The sequence below is a fragment of the Leucoraja erinacea genome, chromosome 10 (genome assembly GCF_028641065.1).
Source record: "Leucoraja erinacea ecotype New England chromosome 10, Leri_hhj_1, whole genome shotgun sequence".
In the NCBI taxonomy this organism is placed as follows: domain Eukaryota; kingdom Metazoa; phylum Chordata; class Chondrichthyes; order Rajiformes; family Rajidae; genus Leucoraja; species Leucoraja erinaceus.
In genome coordinates, this window is record NC_073386.1 from 11,307,195 (window position 1) to 11,325,953 (window position 18,759).

Here is an 18,759-nt window from a genome sequence, read left to right on the forward strand (position 1 = left end):
TAGCTTTAAGGTGAGAGGGGTAAAGTTTAAAGGATGTGTACGGGATATGTTTTTTTGCACCAGCATCTGTGGTTGCATCCAAAACACTCCCTCCTAATGCTATCAGTTCTGAAGGTTTTGAAGTTAGAAACATATAAACATAGAAAATAGGTGCAGGAGTAGGCCATTCAGCCCTTCCAGCCAGCAGCACCATTCAATGTGATCGTGGCTGATCATCCAAAATCAGTACCCCGTTCCTGCTTTCTTCCGATATCCCTTGATATAGCCCTAAGAGTTATATCTAACTCTCTCTTGAATCCTTTCAGTGAATTGACCTCCACTGCTGTCTGTGGCAGAGAATTCCACAGATTCACAACTCTCTCAGTGAAAAAGTTTTTCCTCATCTCAGCCCTAAATGGCCTACCCCTTATTCTTAAACCGTGACCCTGGTTCTGGATTCCCCCAACACCAGGAACATTTCTTCTGCAGCGATCTTGCCCAATCCCTTAAGATCCCCTCTCATCTTTCTAAATTCCAGTGAATATAATCCCAGTCGACTCATTCTTTCAAGCTTTTGGCCCAAGCCCACTAAAAAGGTGTGTGGGATCGAAGGTTTGTCATCTGGATGGCTCACACAGCAAGCATCTTTCTTTTATCAATCCCATTGCATTCACACCGTTACGCAGAGGCTTATTTTCTGCAATATCTTGGCAAGATACCTCCGTCTGAAGCGATTCTCCCCAGGCACCAAAGTAAGACACCTGCCTTTTTTCTATTCCTCCCTCGTATGATCTCCCCATGAAATGCTGGCAGCTCAAGGTTGCAACAAGGAATTTAGCACTTCATAGTATGGGTGCATCAAACACGCTGCACGGCGCAGGCACCGGCATGGATCGGGCGCCCAGGGACATCGGAGAAGGAGCGCCAGATGAAGTAGACGCAAGCTGCAGCAAGTGGATGCGGTGGCGGAGAACAGAAGCAGCTGGGCACAGTGACAGCCCGGTGCATTCATTAGTCAAATTGTCCAAGGAATTGGCTCTGTCTTCAGAAAGGAACGTTGGATGAGGCGAAAGGCCTTCACAACATCTTTTGAGAATTTAATAAGCACCCTAGAGTCTTCAGAGCCCAGAGTGATAGCGGCAATATGTGGCAAAATGATCCAACTGTCACATACTTTGGAGCAACTTTTATAATATCTGCATGACCTCAGGTGCTTTATAGGCATCGGAGTGCATTTGATAAAACAGTATTTATTGTGGGAAATACGGAAACCAATTTGAAACCGTCAAGTGCTATACAACTACGTGATAATAACTGCTTGATGTTTATGCTTAAGTTACCTGGGTAGAGATTTAAAAATATTTCCAGGGCAATACCTGCTTTTCTTTACACACTTGTTTACAGCTCTTGAGAGGGAAGCTAGCCTCTTGGTTTAACATCTCCGCACTTCCAGATAACAAGGAGTGCAGGACACTGCAGAGAGTTGTTGATGTTGCCAAGTCCACCGCACGGTCCAGACGTACAACCATCTACACTTCAATCTGCCTTGGAAAGATTTAGAGATACAGCATGGAAGCAGGCCCTTCGGCCCACCAAGTCCATTCCAACCATCAATCGTCCATTGATAACACTTCTATGTTATCCCACTTTCTATTCCACTCCCTACATACTCGGAGACAATTTACAGAGGTCAATGAACCTGCATGCAGAGCTGCTGCCTCACAGCGACAGAAACCGGGTTCGACCCTGACCTTGGCCACTGTCAGTGTGGAGTTTGCATGTTCTCCCTGTGACCGCACAGGTATCCCCCTGGTGCTCTAATTTTCTAATAGTCAGGATCGAACCCGGGTCTCTGCTGTTGTAAAAGGTAGCAGCTCCACTGCTGCGTAGCATGACATAAAACAAATTAAATCTCACCACCAATGGTGAAAGCTCTGGTTGAGTGTACTTGCTCTCATTTTACCTCAGGCCAGCTGCTCCAGAGGCAGAAAAAGTCACGGAAAACATGAAGTCCAACATGGAAGCTATTAGCATCATTTCCAACACCCCAGTCAGCGCAGCACTGGCTGGTGATGCCATTAATAAATCTGATCACCATAAAATGCCACACACTACACATTGGGATGTTTCGGGTCAGGACCCTTTTTCTTCTTCCAAGAATATGTAAGTGCCCTGAGATTATATTAAATGAGGGGTCTCTTGCACAAAGGTCTGAAAACAAAAGATGCAGAGCATAAGACTGTTGTGGCTGCTTCAGTGTTCGTGTTATTTGAGAAGGGCTTGTACATTATAGATCTAGAAGTAAACTTACGAGAATGATAAGCTATGTAAACCTATGTAAATGTCTGTATACCTACAGTATGTATACCAAACGATGTTGGCCAGAATCAACAGGTGGCACAGTGGCACAGCTGGTGGAGCTGGTGCCTCACAGCGCCAGCGACCCAGGGTCGATCCTGACCTCAGGTGCTTCTGCGTGGAGTTAGCACATTCTCACTGTGACCGCATGGGTTTCCCTCCAGATACTCCGGTTTCCTCCCACATCACAAAGAAGGCGGGTTTGTAGGTGAATTGGCCTCTGTAAATCGCCCCGAATGTGTAGGGAGATGGTTGCAAAAGTGGGATAACATAGAGCCAGCATGAAGAGTGTTCAATGCTTGGTGTAAACTTGGTTTCCATGCTGGATCAATCAATCCATCCTAGTCTTCCAATGATTTTTGTGCATTTCAAAAAAAAATATATATATATTGCGTTTAATTCTCTAAAAACAATATTATGCTAAAAAATACTCTGCATCTTTGGTATACACATTTTAAAAGGGGTTATATCGTACCTTCATTATTAAATATTTTGAGGCCAATATTTCTAAATATCATATCTATGATTCACAAATTCAGCATAATATATGCTCGGACACAATGAAAATATTTTACAGACAAATATCACGTTACACATATTTTGCACCTTGGTTATTTCATGCATGTTATTAAATTATGATCCTACAGTGAATATTTTTTGTGGATTTCATTATTTTGCATTTTCTTTTTTTCCTTGAGCAGATCAGACAGCAGCAGCATCTTCTTATTTTAGTGCAATCAATTATTTCAGTAATCTACTTTGACCTCAGCTGGTGTGACTTAATGTGTGATTCCAATCACTGCAGTGCAGAAACATCAAAGGTGGGCTTCCTCACAACACATTTAGTAGCACTGTAACTAGATATCAAAATAAATCAAAGTGAGAATTTCTTAGTAGTTTTCTGGCAATTCCAACATCAGTCCCTTTCATCTGTTCTACAACTGTGGCACAACATTAATTGGAACTCCTTTTAAGGTATTCGCTGCTTTTACATGCTTGAATCTCAAAGGATTTTTTTTTTACTGTGATAAAATTCAAGCATTTATCCAAATGGCAAGTTGTTTATCCTGCCATTGATTACTGTGTGTACTAACGTCCTAAAATGGGAATGGTTGGATCGGTGGGAAATTAAACATTTTGAAAGGTCCGCATTCAAAACCCAATCGAAGGGTCGAGACCTGAAACATCACCCTTTCCTTCTCTGCAGAGCTGTTGCCTGTCCCGCTGAGTTACTCCAGCATTTTGTGTCTATCTTCGGTTTAAACCAGCATCTGCAGTTCCTTCCTACACACTTTGCATAACTGTTGATTTCAGTTTTAAACGAGATTAGACGTGCAAAAGGTAGACACAAAATGATGGTTTAACTCATGCAGCATCTCTAGATAGAAGGAATGTGAGATCATCTTTAAATTCATCGGAGATATCACCGTCGTTCAGGGAATAACGGGTAACGATGATTCAGAGCACAGGAGAAGATCGAAAATCTGATTGAGTAGTGAGAGAACAGCAATCTGGTTCTCAAAGTTAGCTTGAGCAAGGAGCTGTTTGTTGACTTCAGGAAGGGAAAGCTGAGGAACCATGTACCTGTCTTCATTGGCAGGACAGAGGTGGAGAGAGTCAACAGCTTCACGTCCCTGGCCATATACAACTCTTCCTGAACCCAGAATATTGATGCAATTATAAAGTTAACTCATCCGTGACTCTACTTCTTAGACATTTGAGAAGATTTGGCATTTCACCAAATACACTATTTAACCTTTGTTCTTTGAGGCAAGGAGTCATCGAGTCATAGAGCTGAACACCAAAGTGGATACTGACTGGTTGCATCATGTGCTGATTTGGTAATTTGAATGGCCGTGAATGAAGGAGGCTGCAGAAGGTATTGGGCATCGCCTGGTTCTTCATGTGTACTGATCTTCACACCATCGAAGAGGTCTACATGAAACACTTATTCTAAGGAGACAACTGATATCATCAAAGATGCACACCCCCTTTGGTCTCGCTCCTACCATCATGAAGAAAATACAGGAGATTGAGAGCCATTTTTCCAGGTTCAAGAACCTCTTAGTTTTGTTTAGCTTAGAGGTACGGAGTGGAAACAGGCCCTTTGGCCCACCGAGTCCGCACCGACCAGTGATCCCCACACATTAACACTATCCGACACACACCAGGAACAATTTACACATTCACCAAGCCAATTAACCTACAAACCTGTACGGGGAGAATGTACTAACTCCGTATAGACAGCACCCATTGTCGGGATTGAACCCGGGTCCTCAGCGCTGCAAGCACTGTCAAGCAGGAATTCTACTGCTGCGCCACAGTGCCACCCTGTCTTCTTCCCATCAACCATCAGGCACTTGAACCAAACTTCACAATACTAGCTACAACCCTACCTCAGCATTGAACTGCTATGAGTTTTAAACTCTATACGTTGGTTTGCACTATAATGGCCTGGTTTATCGAGAATAAGAGATAATTTGTTGTTTATTTATTCACAGTGTTTGCATTTAATGTGGCTACGCTTTACAGATACAACGTGGAAACTGGCCCCTCGGCCTACTGAGTCCACGCCGACCAGCGATCACCCCGCACACTAACACTATCCTAAACACTAGGGACAATTTACAATTTTACCAAAGCCAATTAGCCTATAAACCTGTATGTCGTTGAAGTGTGGGTCCTGGAGAAGACCCCCGCCGTCAGATGCAAATTCCGTACAGACAGCCCCTGTAGTCAGGATCAAATCCGGGTCTCTGGCACTTTAAGGCAGCAACTCTACTGCTGCGCCACTGGACATTGGCTGTAGGACTGCAGCAAGCACGAATTTCATTCTTCCATTCCCGTTGCATATGACAATTAAATACTCTTCACTCCTGAAAATTCGCACATTCTCCACATCTCATAAGCTTGTGTCAAGGACTCTTTTCCAGGTAGACTCACAATGTGATAGGGTGGGTGTGGATAGGGTGGATGTGGAGAGGATGTTCCCACTAGTGGGAGAGTCTAGGACTAAAGGTCATAGCCTCAGAATTAAAGGACGTTCTTTTAGGAAGGCGATGAGGAAGAATTTACAATATATATTAACGATTTAGACGAAATAATTAAATGTAACATCTCCAGGAATGTAGATAAATATGAGGTTATCCACTTTGGTAGTAAGAACAAGGAGGCAGATCATTATCTGAATTGTGTCAGATTAGGAAAAAGGGAGGTACAATGAGACCTGGATGTACATCAGTCACTGAAAGGAAGCATGCCGGAATAGCAGGCAGTGAAGAAAGCTAATGGCATGTTGGCCCTCATTGCGAGAGGATTTGAGTATAGGAACACGAAGGTCCTACTGCAGATGTACAGGGCCTTGGTGAGACCACGCCTGGAGTGTTGTGTGCCATTTTGATCTCCAAATTTGAAGAAGGATGTTCTTGCTATTGAGGGAGTTCAGCGTAGGTTCACCAGATCAATTCCCGGGATGGCAGAACTGACAATATGATGAAATAATGGATCGACTGGGCTTAAATTTACTGAAATTTAGAAGGATGAGAGGGTTTCTTATAGAAACATATAAAATTCTTAAGGGATTCGACAGGCTTGATGCAGGAAAAATGTTCCCCAAGTTGGAGGAGTCCAGAACCAAGGGTTACAGTTTAAGAATATGGGGCAGGCCATTTAGGACTGAGATGAGGAAAAACCTTTTCACCCAGGAAGTCGTGAATCTGTGGAATTTTCTGCCACAGAAGGCAGTGTAGGCCAATTTGTTGGATGCTTTCAAGAGAGAGTTAGATATAGTTAGGACTAACAGACTCAAGGGATTTGGGGAGAATGTAGGAACGGGGTACTGATTTTGGATGATCAGCCATGACCATATTGAATGACGGTGCTGGCTCAAAGGGCCGAATGGCCTACTTCTGCACATTTTATATGATTCTACGTTTCTATCAATTTCTTTAGTCAGGATGGTGAATCTGCGGAATTCTTTGCTACTGAAGGCAGTGGAGGTAAAGTCGGTGGATATATTTATAACCATATAACAATTACAGCACGGAAACAGGCCATCTCGGCCCTACAAGTCCGTGCCGAACAACTTTTTTCCCTTAGTCCCACCTGCCTGCACTCATACCATAACCCTCCATTCCCTTCTCATCCATATGCCTATCCAATTTATTTTTAAATGATACCAATGAACCTGCCTCCACCATTTCCACTGGAAGCTCATTCCACACCGCTACCACTCTCTGAGTAAAGAAGTTCCCCCTCATGTTACCCCTAAACTTCTGTCCCTTAATTCTGAAGTCTTGTCCTCTTGTTTGAATCTTCCCTATTCTCAAAGGGAAAAGCTGGTCCACATCAACTCTGTTAGGGCAGAGATAGATAGATTATTGATTAGTACGGATGTCAGAGGTTATGGGGAGAAGGCAGGAGAATAGGGTTAGAAGGGAGAGATAGATCAGCCATGGTTGAGTAGACTTGATGGGCCGAACGGCCTAAATTTACTCCTATCACATTATCTTATGATCTAATGTAAATTAAAGATATCCCATATTGTAAAAGAGAGCAATCACTGAATAATCAAAGAAAATGAATGTCTTGGGCCTTCACCCCATGGTAAGGCTGAACTCCCTCCCAGTCACACAGAAGCATGTGTCAACCTTCCAGCTAAAGGCTGCCTTATTTAATGCAGCCCACACCGTTTGTGGGCCTCAAAACTGCATGTCTTTTGTCATCAGTGTATATATCCAGCATTGAAATGCTGCTCCAAACTACATAATTTCTAGACTTTTTCAAGGCATCCATTGATCCAACCAAAAAGAATGGGGACTGTGCAAACAAGGCAAACATAGGTAGTAAGAAAAGGTAGACACAAAAATCTGGAGTAACTCAGCGGGACAGGCAGCATCTCTGGAAAGAAGGAATGGGTGATGTTTTGAGTCTCGACCCGAAACGTCACCCATTCCTTCTCTCCAGAGATGCTGCCTGTCCCATTGAGTTACTACAGCTTTTTGTGTCTATCTTCGGATTAAACCAGCATCAGCAGTTCCTTCCTACACAGGTTGTAAGAAAATTCTGTTCACTGCCACAGGACTTTGTTTTTCTGAGAATGCTTTTGTTTTTTGGTGCGTTATGAAACACACAACACCGTAATTTTATCACCTTAAGAGAGCGTGCTTTGGTTGCACACTTGTGCTGTTTATTCCTCCTCAAAGCACTGAGCACTGAATAACTGTACCAGCCCGTTACATTTTGTAACATGTCACAATATCAATCATGGGCATAAATTTGAACAAGAAACCTTGTGGGGGAAGCAGCAAGACAGATAGTTTACTGTCAGTAATCCCAGCCTAGTGCGCAGAATAAACTCTACCTCTAGGGCATGGTCCAGGGCTCAGAACTACAAGCAAAACAAGTGAAATGCTGATATATTTTTAAGACGGAGATTGACAGAATCTTGATCAGTACGGGCGTCAGGGGTTATGGAGAGAAGAAAGGGCCATGCGGTTGAGAGGGAAAAATAGATCAGCCGTGATTGAATGAAGAAGTAGACTTTTGATGGGCCTAATACTGCTCCTCAAACTCCTTAAGTTATGAAATAAAATCCAGACTTACGCAGAAGAATATTGTCCATGCAATTAACAAGTAATTAATTTGGTTCCTATTAAAATAAATCTAGTTCATGTTTTTAACTAGTTGATGAATGTTCACATCTAACATTTATTGCCCTGCATTTCAGATGTTGGTCAAAGATCACGCCCTAGTCTCCAATAAAGTCACAAACTTAGATAAAATTATATGGCAGCTTTTTTTGTGATGACAGTGTTTAGTGGTACGGTATGGAAACAGGCTGGTCCACCGTATCCTCGCCTACCATTGATCACCTCTTCACATACCAGTTCCATGCACTCCCTACACACTAGGGGCAATTTACAAATGCTAATTAACCTACAAACCCACAGGCCATTGGGATGTGGGAGGACACCGGAGCACCCGGAGAAAACCCATGTGGTCACAGGGAGAACGTGCAAACTGCACACACCCGAGGTCAAGGTTGAACATGAAGCAGCAGCTCTACTAGTAGATGCGCCATTGTGCTGCCATTGATTTACCTGGTATCATGCTTTGTCAGGTCTTTAGAATATTTGCTCTTAGAAGTCTTACAAATGTCTTGTTCAGCAGTTTAGGTAACATTGGACAGGATTGTGTTCAGTCCAGCTCCTCACGCCCGCCTCCTTTTCTTATGCAACAACTATGGGTTTGAATTGATCTCGAAGCTCTCACTGCTACATTTCTCTCACTTGGCCTCAGATGATGGAATCTGACATTGTCATTCCACACCCCCTCCCCACCTTGACACCATTGCCCCGATAAACAATCTGCTGCTTTTAGTTTAGTTTTTAGCTCTGTTTTAGAGATACAGCATGGAAACAGGCCCTTTGGCCCATAGAGTCCCTGCCCATCCCTGCACACTAACAATATCCTACACACTAGGGACAATTTGCAATTTTTATCAAGGCCAAATAATCTGCAAACCTGTGTGTCTTTTTCAGTGTGGGAGGAAGCCAGAGCACCCGACGAAAACCCATTCGGTCTCGGACAGAATGTACAAACTCTGTACCGACAGCACCCATAGTCAGAATCGAACCTGGATCTCTAGCACTGTAAGTCTAGCACTTTACCGCTGTGCCACCGTGCCGCATTTTTCAAATGTGCCCTTTTCGTCACGCTCACAAATGTTTTTAACGATCAGACAGTTCAAATTTATGTAAATAATCTAAAAATATGAAAAAACATTAAACAAAATAGGAAGTACCAAATTTCCTTATATCCTTCAATTTTGGAATAAATAAAAATTAAATAAAACAGAAGAAACTGCTGACCTTTTCAATCACCATCCATGATCATGTTTAAATGATCTCCCCCTCTGTATGCACGCACACAGATTTTGCTGTACCTCGGTACATGTGACAATAAACTAAAACTGAACTGGACTGAGGAGATACAAGAAACTGGTGATGCTGGAATCTTGAGCTAAACACAACGGGCTGGAGGCATTCAATGGGTCAAGCTGCATCACTGGAGGGAATGGACAGGCAACGAGTCAGATCAGGGTCTGAAAGAAGTGTCCCAAACTAAGATGGAATGCAGAACGAAGAAGGGTCTCAACCTAAAACATCACCTATTCCTTTTCTCCAGAGATGCTGCCTGATCCGCTGAGTTACTCCAACTTTTTGTGACTATCTTCCCAAACCAAGCTCTGCCTCTCCGTTCTCTCCACAGATGCTGCCTGACTGACTGAGTTCCTCCAACATTATTCAATTCAGTTCAGTTTAGTTTATTGTCACATGTACCGAGGTGCAATGAAAAGCTTTTGTTGCATGCTATGTAGTCAGCAGGTAAAGAATACGTGACTACAATCAAGCCATTTACAGTGTGTAGATACATGATAAGGGAATAACGTTTAGTGCAAGGCGGAGTCAGCAGAGTCCGATCGAGGTCTGAGGGTCACCAAAGAGCTAGATAGTAATTCAGCACTGCTCCCTGGTTGTGGTAGGATGATAACAGGTGAGAAGAAACTGTCCCTGAATCTGGAGGTGTGCATTTTCACACTTCTATACCTTTTGCCTGAAGGGAGAGGGGAGAAGAGGGAGTGGCCAGGATACGACTCATCTTTGATTATGCTGCTGGGCATAAAGCTGAGGTGCCAGATGTGAAGTGGTTCCAGCCCCTCAGCTCAGGATGTTTACGTTCCACCATTGGACTTTAGTATAGAGCCCCGCGGCTGTATATGAGGTGAGACCTACAAGCACCTGGCCCTCTGGCTTGGTTCTTACGTCTGCATTGTTGCAAATAGCAGAGGATGAATTCAGAGCCAAAACTGATGCACAAGTAATTATCCATTGAACCAGTGATCATAGATAAGCGTGTTTCTGAGCACTGGCGAAAAAGGTTGAGACTATGAATATAAAGTTGATTCAAAGCCAGGGAAAAAAATATATTTCAGTTTATTTTATATATTTAAACGCAACGCAGTTATGGACCTGGAAGGCCATTCAAGACTCATTTCTATTCATCCATTTAAGGCCATAATGAATAGGAATAGAATTAGGCCATTTGGCCCATCAAGTCTACTCCACCATTCAGTCATGGCTGATCTATCTCTCCCTCCTAACCCCATTCTCCTGCCTTTTCCCCATAACCTCTGACACCTGTGTTGTGTGGAGAATTTCATCTTCATTAAAATAGTCAGAACAATGCTGTGCAGATTGGATTTATCTCTATGGTCCATTCTACCTTCATGGGATCTTTGTAATAGCCATTCAATCAACCTGACTCTTAGTCTTTTTACATAGCTCTGTTTTTGCATTTTTCACAAATATTAATATAACATATAATATTTACATTTTTGTATTTTTCCAATGACCCCACTTCCATCTCCCTTTCAGGTGGAGCAACTGAGATTACATGAATTTCCTTCCAAAATAAAGGTTCCCCACATTACTTTTACCAATTGAATCTATGTTCAGTAATGTATATTTTTTGTGTAGTTTATCCTTCAGTCTCTTTTAAATGCCGATCACTCTGTGCAAGTACTTAATGGTAAACTTGTCTCTCCATCCGTCATTGCACCTCTGATATCTCATTGCCGCTTATTCATCTCCTTTCAAGACCCTTATTACCAACAAATCAATCACTACCTTCCACGCATATAAACCTCATATTCCCTGTTTTACTTCACAAGCTGCAGCGTAGCTCGGGAACAACGAGCCCAGTTTCACAAATTAATTTAGTGGAGTGAAACTCAAAAGCCGAGAAACCTGGAACAGAAATATAACATTGTTGTACGATAAACAGCCACAAGAAGTCTCTTCTAATCCTGTTCTGCTTCCAGCATCCAGAAAGTGATGATTGAATCATACCGTATTTACATTTGGTGCGTTCACAGAGGCCTATTAGTATTAAGATTTAAAATGGTGACAGTGGTCCTCGTGCATTGTTTGAATGTGCAGAAAAAATCTGAGGGAAAGCCATTTGCACAACTCTCCTGCTTAAATAAAATGTACCTGCAGCAGCGAAGCACCACAGTGCAGAAACTGGAGCCCTGCCTCAGCCGAATCAATCCCTCCAGCAGCTAGGACAGGAAAGTCTGGTATTGCCTGAGCAATGCTGGATACTGCCTTTAAAGCAGTTGGCCTCACTGAAATCCCTGAAAAGAAAGACCACGGATTAATAACAATAAACCTCTTGTTAGAGCGACAGACTTCACAAGACGTTTGTTCTCTTACATTGAAAATGACAAACTTAATGACATTCAGAGTGAATGTTTGACTGGATTAACACCTTCACAAACGTGGCAAATCCGTTATGCATTTGCATTCAATTTTTTTGAATGGTCTTGAAATTCTTTAAAAGAATGAAAATAAATTCAGTTGCAATCATAATGCTCAAAGAAATACTACCACTTCTCTTAACAAATAAGCGTGTCAAAATTGAAATGGCTATTTGAGCACAATAGTACAATACAGACCTTGGAATACGGTCTTACAGATAATTACCTGACTGGGTTTCATATTTTGCAGTATCTTGGAAAATGTAATGTTGGTTTACATTAAACTTCAAGATCAAACATGCAAAATCCCATAAAATGCGTCAATATAATTAATGTAATTCTCAGAACGAATTAATATAATGTGATTAGTTCAGTTCAGTTTGGTTTATTATCGCTTGTACCGAGGTACAGTGAAAAGCTTTTGTTGCATGCTAACCAGTCAGGAGAAAGGCAATACATCATTACAATCGAGCTATTTGCAGTAGATGATACATGATAAGGGAATAACGTTTAGTGCAAGGTAAAAAATGCTGCTGTAGGAATAGAGATTTAAGAGTGTGGAGTGATTGCAATATGTGATTATAGATCTGCTTCTGTGGTTAGTGCGCAAATAGTTGCTTGGGTTGGGCGCCATCTTGGAAGCATTAAGCAACAGTAGAAGAATTTTTTGATATTTAGGCGAGCCATTTTTCAATGATATAGTTTTAGTTCTATATAGTTATATAGAGGCTCTTCTGCAGTTGTATACGGCTCTGGTAAGGCCATATCTGGAGTATTGTGTATAGTTTTGGTCTCCTAATTTGCGGAAGGACATCCTTTTGATTGAGGCAGTGCAGCGCAGGTTCACGAGATTGATCCCTGGGATGGCGGGACTGTCTTATGAGGAAAGATTGAAAATACTAGGCTTGTATTTACTGGAGTTTAGAAGGATGAGGGGGTATCTTATAGAAATATATAAAATTATAAAATTATAAAAGGACTGGACAAGCTCGATGCAGGAAAAATGTTCCCAATGTTGGGCGAGTCCAGAACCAGGGGCCACAGTCTTAGAATAAAGGGGAGGCCATTTAAGACTGTGGTGAGAAAAAACTTTTTCACCCAGAGAGTTGTGAATTTGTGGAATTCGTGGAGGCCAAATCACTGGATGGATTTAAGAGAGAGTTAGATAGAGCTCTATGGGCTAGTGGAATCAAGGAATATGGGGAGAAGGCACACACGGGTTTTTGATTGGGGACGATCAGCCATGATCACAATGAATGGCGGTGCTGGCTCGAAGGGTCAAATGGCCTCCTCCTGCACCTATTTTCTATGTTTCTATGTTAGTTTTCAGTTTTAGAGATACTGCGCGGAAACAGGCCCTTCAGCCCACTGAGTCCGTGCTGACCAGCAATCCCTGCACATTAACACTATCGTACACGCACTAGGGGCAATTTTCACTTATAATAAGCCAATTAATACTTGTACGTCTTTGGAGTGGGGGAGGAAACCGAAGATCTCGGGAAAACGCATGCAGTCACGGGGAGAATATACAATCTTGTACAGACAGCACCCATAGTCGGGATTTAACTCGTGTTGCTGGTTGCTGTAAGGCAGCAACTCTACTGCTGCGCCACCGTGCCGCTCAGTAATAATATAGTCATATTATTTGAAGTATAATCGTACGAAGCAGGTTGAGGGGAGATTAGCAACTTTAAAATTCAATGAGGCAATAATATTTTATTGTCACGTGTACCTAGGTACAGTGAAATTCTTTGTTTTTGCATACAATCTGATAAAATGATACAGCAGACATCATCTAGGCAGTACACAAAGAGTCGCCACGTTTCTGGCGCGGACAAAGTTTCAAAAGTTCCTAGTACGGTTTCAAAGGTTCTTCACGCAGCGCCAAGCTCAGCCTACCGCTGCAGGCAGTCCCCTAGGCCCCACTTAGTTCTCAGCGGCCCTCCTCCCAGTTCCTCCTCGTTCTTGATGGTGCAGTGAATGCAAAATTAACAAACCTGCTCCTCGAAACATTTGACAGCCCACAACACTGAACTAAATAAAGACACCCCGTACTTTCAGCGCTCTGTAGTATTAAGAACCAAAGGTATCACGAATGGTTTTGAAGCACCAGGCTTTGTCTTGCTTCACCCAAACTACCGCCTTTCTTTAATATACTGTAAGTCCACATTGTCCAATAACTTTACTATTTTTGTTTAAGAGCTGATTTGCTCCCCCTCCCCCCCCCACGGTAACCTTACCAGGGGTGCAGGTGACATACCGATTCCACCACACCTTTGGAAAATTGATAGCAGCGGGCTGGAAACAGCTCTGGGGAAATTAGTCTTACTATCTCACATAATCTTTTTAATCAGCTAATTTATCTGAGGTGTCTCAGACTGTACCTCACAAATACCATTTTTTAAAGCACATCAAGAGCTGGAGTTAATAATTTACCTTTCTTGGAGCCTGCTTGAATCTTAGATATTCAATACTGACGAATTGTGTATGGAAAATGGACATGCCTGCAAATTAATTCCAGGCATGAATGAATCGTTCAGTGGTACAACAAAGTTTTCCTTCCTCCAAAATACGTTATTGAACGGAGAATGTAATATGCTGACTGTGTAGGAAGGAACTGCAGATGCCGGTTTACACCGAAGATAGACACAAAATGCTGGAGTAACTCAGCGGGTTAGGCAACATCTCTGGAAGAAAGGAATACTGTATGTGACGTTTCAGATTCAGACCCACTGACTCCGGTAAATAAACGTTTAAAGCTATCGACATTTCTACATATGAGGCAGCCACTTCTCAGACAGGTACAACATGACCAATATCAGTTTATTACCTGTTAATGGCTTAACAATGAAAGGTCCGTCAACAGTGGTCGTGACGAAAAGTGGTTCAGAGTTTGAGGGTAATAGAGCTGAACAAATCCAGTGCACAGCTATAAGGCAGCAATGGGATCCTAAAAAGAATTCTGAACAAATACTTAAGACTAAATTCATTTTTCATGCAACATCCATTATGAGTCACCTCACGATGCATCTTATGTCTTGAAACTAAAATTTGTGCCACTTTACATGTGAGCCAAATTCATTGCTGTCGTTAAAAGCCTGTCCCACTGTACGAGATAATTCAAGAGTTCTCCCGAGTTTTCCTCTGATTCGAACTCGGAGAATGTCTGTCGCGGGTCCGTAGGAGTTCGTGGATGTCTCGTAGCGGCTCGTAATGCTCACGGTAGGTACTCGGGAAATCCGGTAAACCCGTGACGTTTTTTCAACACTGTGAAAAATGTCCACGAGTAAAAAAATACTCGTGATGAAAAAAGATGTTACTTTTTAATCGTACAAGCCGCTACGTGAAATCCACGAACTCCTACGGACATTCTCCCAGTTCGAATCAGGGGAAAACTCGGAAGAACTCTTGAATTACCTCGTACAGTGGGACAGGCCCTTTTGGGGCACAACTTTTTTTGTGTTAGAGCAATTTGGGTTCGAATGGATGTCTGGCCAAAAGGAAGGGAGAACACAAATCACAACTGCTATCTTGCACAAATTTACACGGTTAACTTAATTTTAATAAGGTGGTTGAGCTTCCAGCACTGAAAATACAAACTCTTTAATAGTGGGCACCTAAATCATGTTCTGTGGTAAAATTCGATTGTGCTCTTTGAATTTTAGAGATAGCAATCTTATTGGGAAAAATTGATAGCCAGGCTATTGTAACCCGGGTGGAATTCATTTGCAAATAGAATAAACTTACTGTAGGAACCAGCAATAAACCCCTGTAATAGGATCTGCTCCTTCTTTAGAAATCTCAGTCTGTTGAGTGTAATATTCTAGACTGGCGTTTCTCTATCACATTGAGGTAGTGCTACACAATTATGAGGATGTGTTGTTAAACCAAGATCCCCTCTTTCCCTGAGGTGCATATTAAAAATTGCATTGCATTGTAGGCAGAAGCACAGGAGTGTTCACCATATATCCAACATAATATTTATCCCAAATGATCAAATCAAATATCAATCATGTTTCCCATTGCTTTTTGTGGGATATTAGTATGTGGAGAATTAGTTGATATATTATTTTCTATTGGAATTCAATTGCTTTTAAGTAAAATATTCCTTTTGCTCACATCAGTATATATACCCAATTCTACGAGTCCCTGTCCTGCTGCATCTACATCATCACGCCCACTATAAACTGTGTGCCCATACTTAGATATTATTGCATGTCATCTTAACAAATGGATCATTTGTAGGTCAAACAATCTATAAAAAATGAGTGATTGCTTACAGGAAGATGAATCATAAATGTGAAATTTGTTTCAATGGATGTGATTCCTGGTGTCCTGAGATGTTGGGTAACAGAGTGTTGGAGTTGGGAAGAGTAGTAACCACTTCATGGCTCATCATACGTTCATAGGTCATAGGAGCAGAATTAGGCCATTCAGCCCATTAAGTCTACTCCGCCATTCAATCATGGCTGATCTACCTTTCCCTCTCAACCCCATTCCCCATGCTCTTCACCCGGTAACCGTTGACACCCGTACTAATCAAGAACTTGTCAATCTCTGCTTAAAAAATACCCAATTACATTTTGTTGCCCTGGTGTTCTAGTACAATAGAGGAGGTCTCACAAGTGGCATAACTGTGTAGGCATTTTTTAAATTCTTCCATGCCATGACCAACTCAGAATAGAGTTAGTCCAGAAAACCTGGCAATGGTACTTGTACTGGCCTCTTCCACAGGTCATAGGGCTGAACCAATTCAAGACAGAACAGTAAGGCATTACAGTAGTGCCCCTCACCTACATGTCCCCTACATGTGGACAACTTTAGTATACTTCCTACTTCTTTACTGCAATGGAGGTTTGTGGCAACAGTTAGTGGGTTAACCATTCTCAGAGTTATCCTGGTCATACATTCATAAGTGATAGGAGCGGAATTAGCCCATTTGGCCCATCGAGTCAACTCCGCCATTCAATCATGGCTGATCTATCTCTCCCTCCTAACCCCATTCTTCTGCCTTCTCCCCATAACCCCTAGTACCCATACTAATAAATAATCTATCTATTTCTACATTAGAAATACTGAATGACTTGACTTCCACAGCCGTGTGTGGCAGTGAATTCCACAGATTCATCACCCTCTACAATAATTATAGGCAGCATGAGGTAAATGAGGTGCTTGAGGAGTATAAGGAATGTTAAAAGAATCTTAAGAAATAAATTAGAAAAGCTAAAAGAAGACATGAGGTTGGTATGGCAAGTAAGGTGAAAGTAAATCCAAAGGGTTTCTACAGCTATATTAATAGCAAAAGGATAACAAGGGATAAAATTGGTCCATTGGAGAGACAGAGTGGGCAGCTATCTGCAGAGCCAAAAGAGATGGGGGAGATATTGAACAATTTCTTTTCTTCGGTATTCACCAAGGAGAAGGATATTGAATTATGTGAGGTAAGGGAAACTAGTAGAGTAGCTATGGATACTATGAGTTTCAAAGTAAAAGAAGTACTGACACTTTTGAAAAATATAAAAGTGGATAAGTCTCCAGGTCCTGACAGGATATTCCCTAGGACATTGAGGGAAGTTAGTGTAGAAATAGCCGGGGCTATGACAGAAATATTTCAAATGTCATTAGAAACGGGAATAGTCCCCGAGGATTATTATATGGTTATGATTGGCGTACTGCGCATGTTGTTCCATTGTTTAAAAAGGGTTCTAAGAGTAAACCTAGCAATTATAGGCCTGTTAGTTTGACTTCAGTGGTGGGCAAATTAATGGAAAAGATACTTAGAGATAATATATATAAGCATCTGGATAAACAGGGTCTGATTAGGAACAGTCAGCATGGATTTGTGCCTGGAAGGTCATGTTTGACTAATCTTCTTGAATTTTTTGAAGAGGTTACTAGGGAAATTGACGAGGGTAAAGCAGTGGATGTTGTCTATATGGACTTTAGTAAGGCCTTTGACAAGGTTCCTCATGGAAGGTTGGTTAAGAAGGTTCAACTGTTGGGTATAAATGCAGGAGTAGCAAGATGGATTCAACAGTGGCTGAATGGGAGAAGCCAGAGGGTAATGGTGGATGGTTGTTTGTCGGGTTGGAGGCAGGTGACTAGTGGGGTGCCTCAGGGATCGGTGTTGGGTCCTTTGTTGTTTGTCATGTACATCAATGATCTGGATGAAGGTGTGGTAAATTGGATTAGTAAGTATGCAGATGATACCAAGATAGGGGGTGTTGTGGATAATGAAGAGGATTTCCAAAGTCTACAGTGTGATTTAGGCCATTTGGAAGAATGGGCTGAAAGATGGCAGATTGAGTTTAATACTGATAAATGTGAGGTGCTACACCTTGGCAGGACAAATCAAAATAGGACATACATGGTAAATGGTAAGGAATTGAAGAATACAGTTGAACAGAGGGATCTGGGAATAACCGTGCATAGTTGCACATCAGACAGGCCCCCTCACTGTCCATCTTCAAATCCAGTGTTAAAACACATTTGTACTCCCTGGCTTTTGACCATGCCTGAGGCTTTGCTTCTGTTTGTGGTGTTTTTGATGTTTCTTTCTTTTACATGTCTTTTCCTACTATTTCTTTTGATTGTTATTTTTGGTGTGTATTAACTTTTTTGTCCATGATTAGTGATGTACAGCACTTTGTTGCAGCTATGTTTGTTTTTATAGTGCTCTATAAATAAAATTATTATTATTATTATTATTATAGTTCCTTGAAGGTGGAATCTCATATAGATAGGGTGGCAAAGAAAGCTTTTGGTATGCTAGCCTTTATAAATCAGAGCATTGAGTATAGAAGCTGGGATGTAATGTTAAAATTGTACAAGGCATTGGTGAGACCAAATCTGGAGTATGGTGTACAATTTTGGTCGCCCAATTATAGGAAGGATGTCAACAAAATAGAGGGAGTACAGAGGAGATTTACTAGAATGTTGCCTGGGTTTCAACAACTAAGTTACAGAGAAAGGTTGAATAAGTTAGGTCTTTATTCTCTGGAGCGCAGAAGGTTAAGGGGGGACTTTATCAAGTCCCCCCTTAACCTTCTGCGCTCCAGAGAATAAATGATGAGAGGGATAGACAGAGTTGATGTGGATCA

At 41.9% G+C, this 18,759-nt stretch overlaps 1 protein-coding gene across 1 annotated transcript in view; it reads right to left on the reverse strand.

Moving 5' to 3' along the window:
• LOC129700783 (dihydropyrimidine dehydrogenase [NADP(+)]-like) overlaps nt 1–18,759 on the reverse strand; it is a 637,641-nt gene that overhangs the window by 85,241 nt on the left and 533,641 nt on the right. Inside the window, exon 19 of the mRNA XM_055641481.1 lies at nt 11,394–11,536. Coding sequence (XP_055497456.1) covers nt 11,394–11,536 — 143 coding nt within the window. The remainder of the gene's footprint in view (nt 1–11,393; nt 11,537–18,759) is intronic.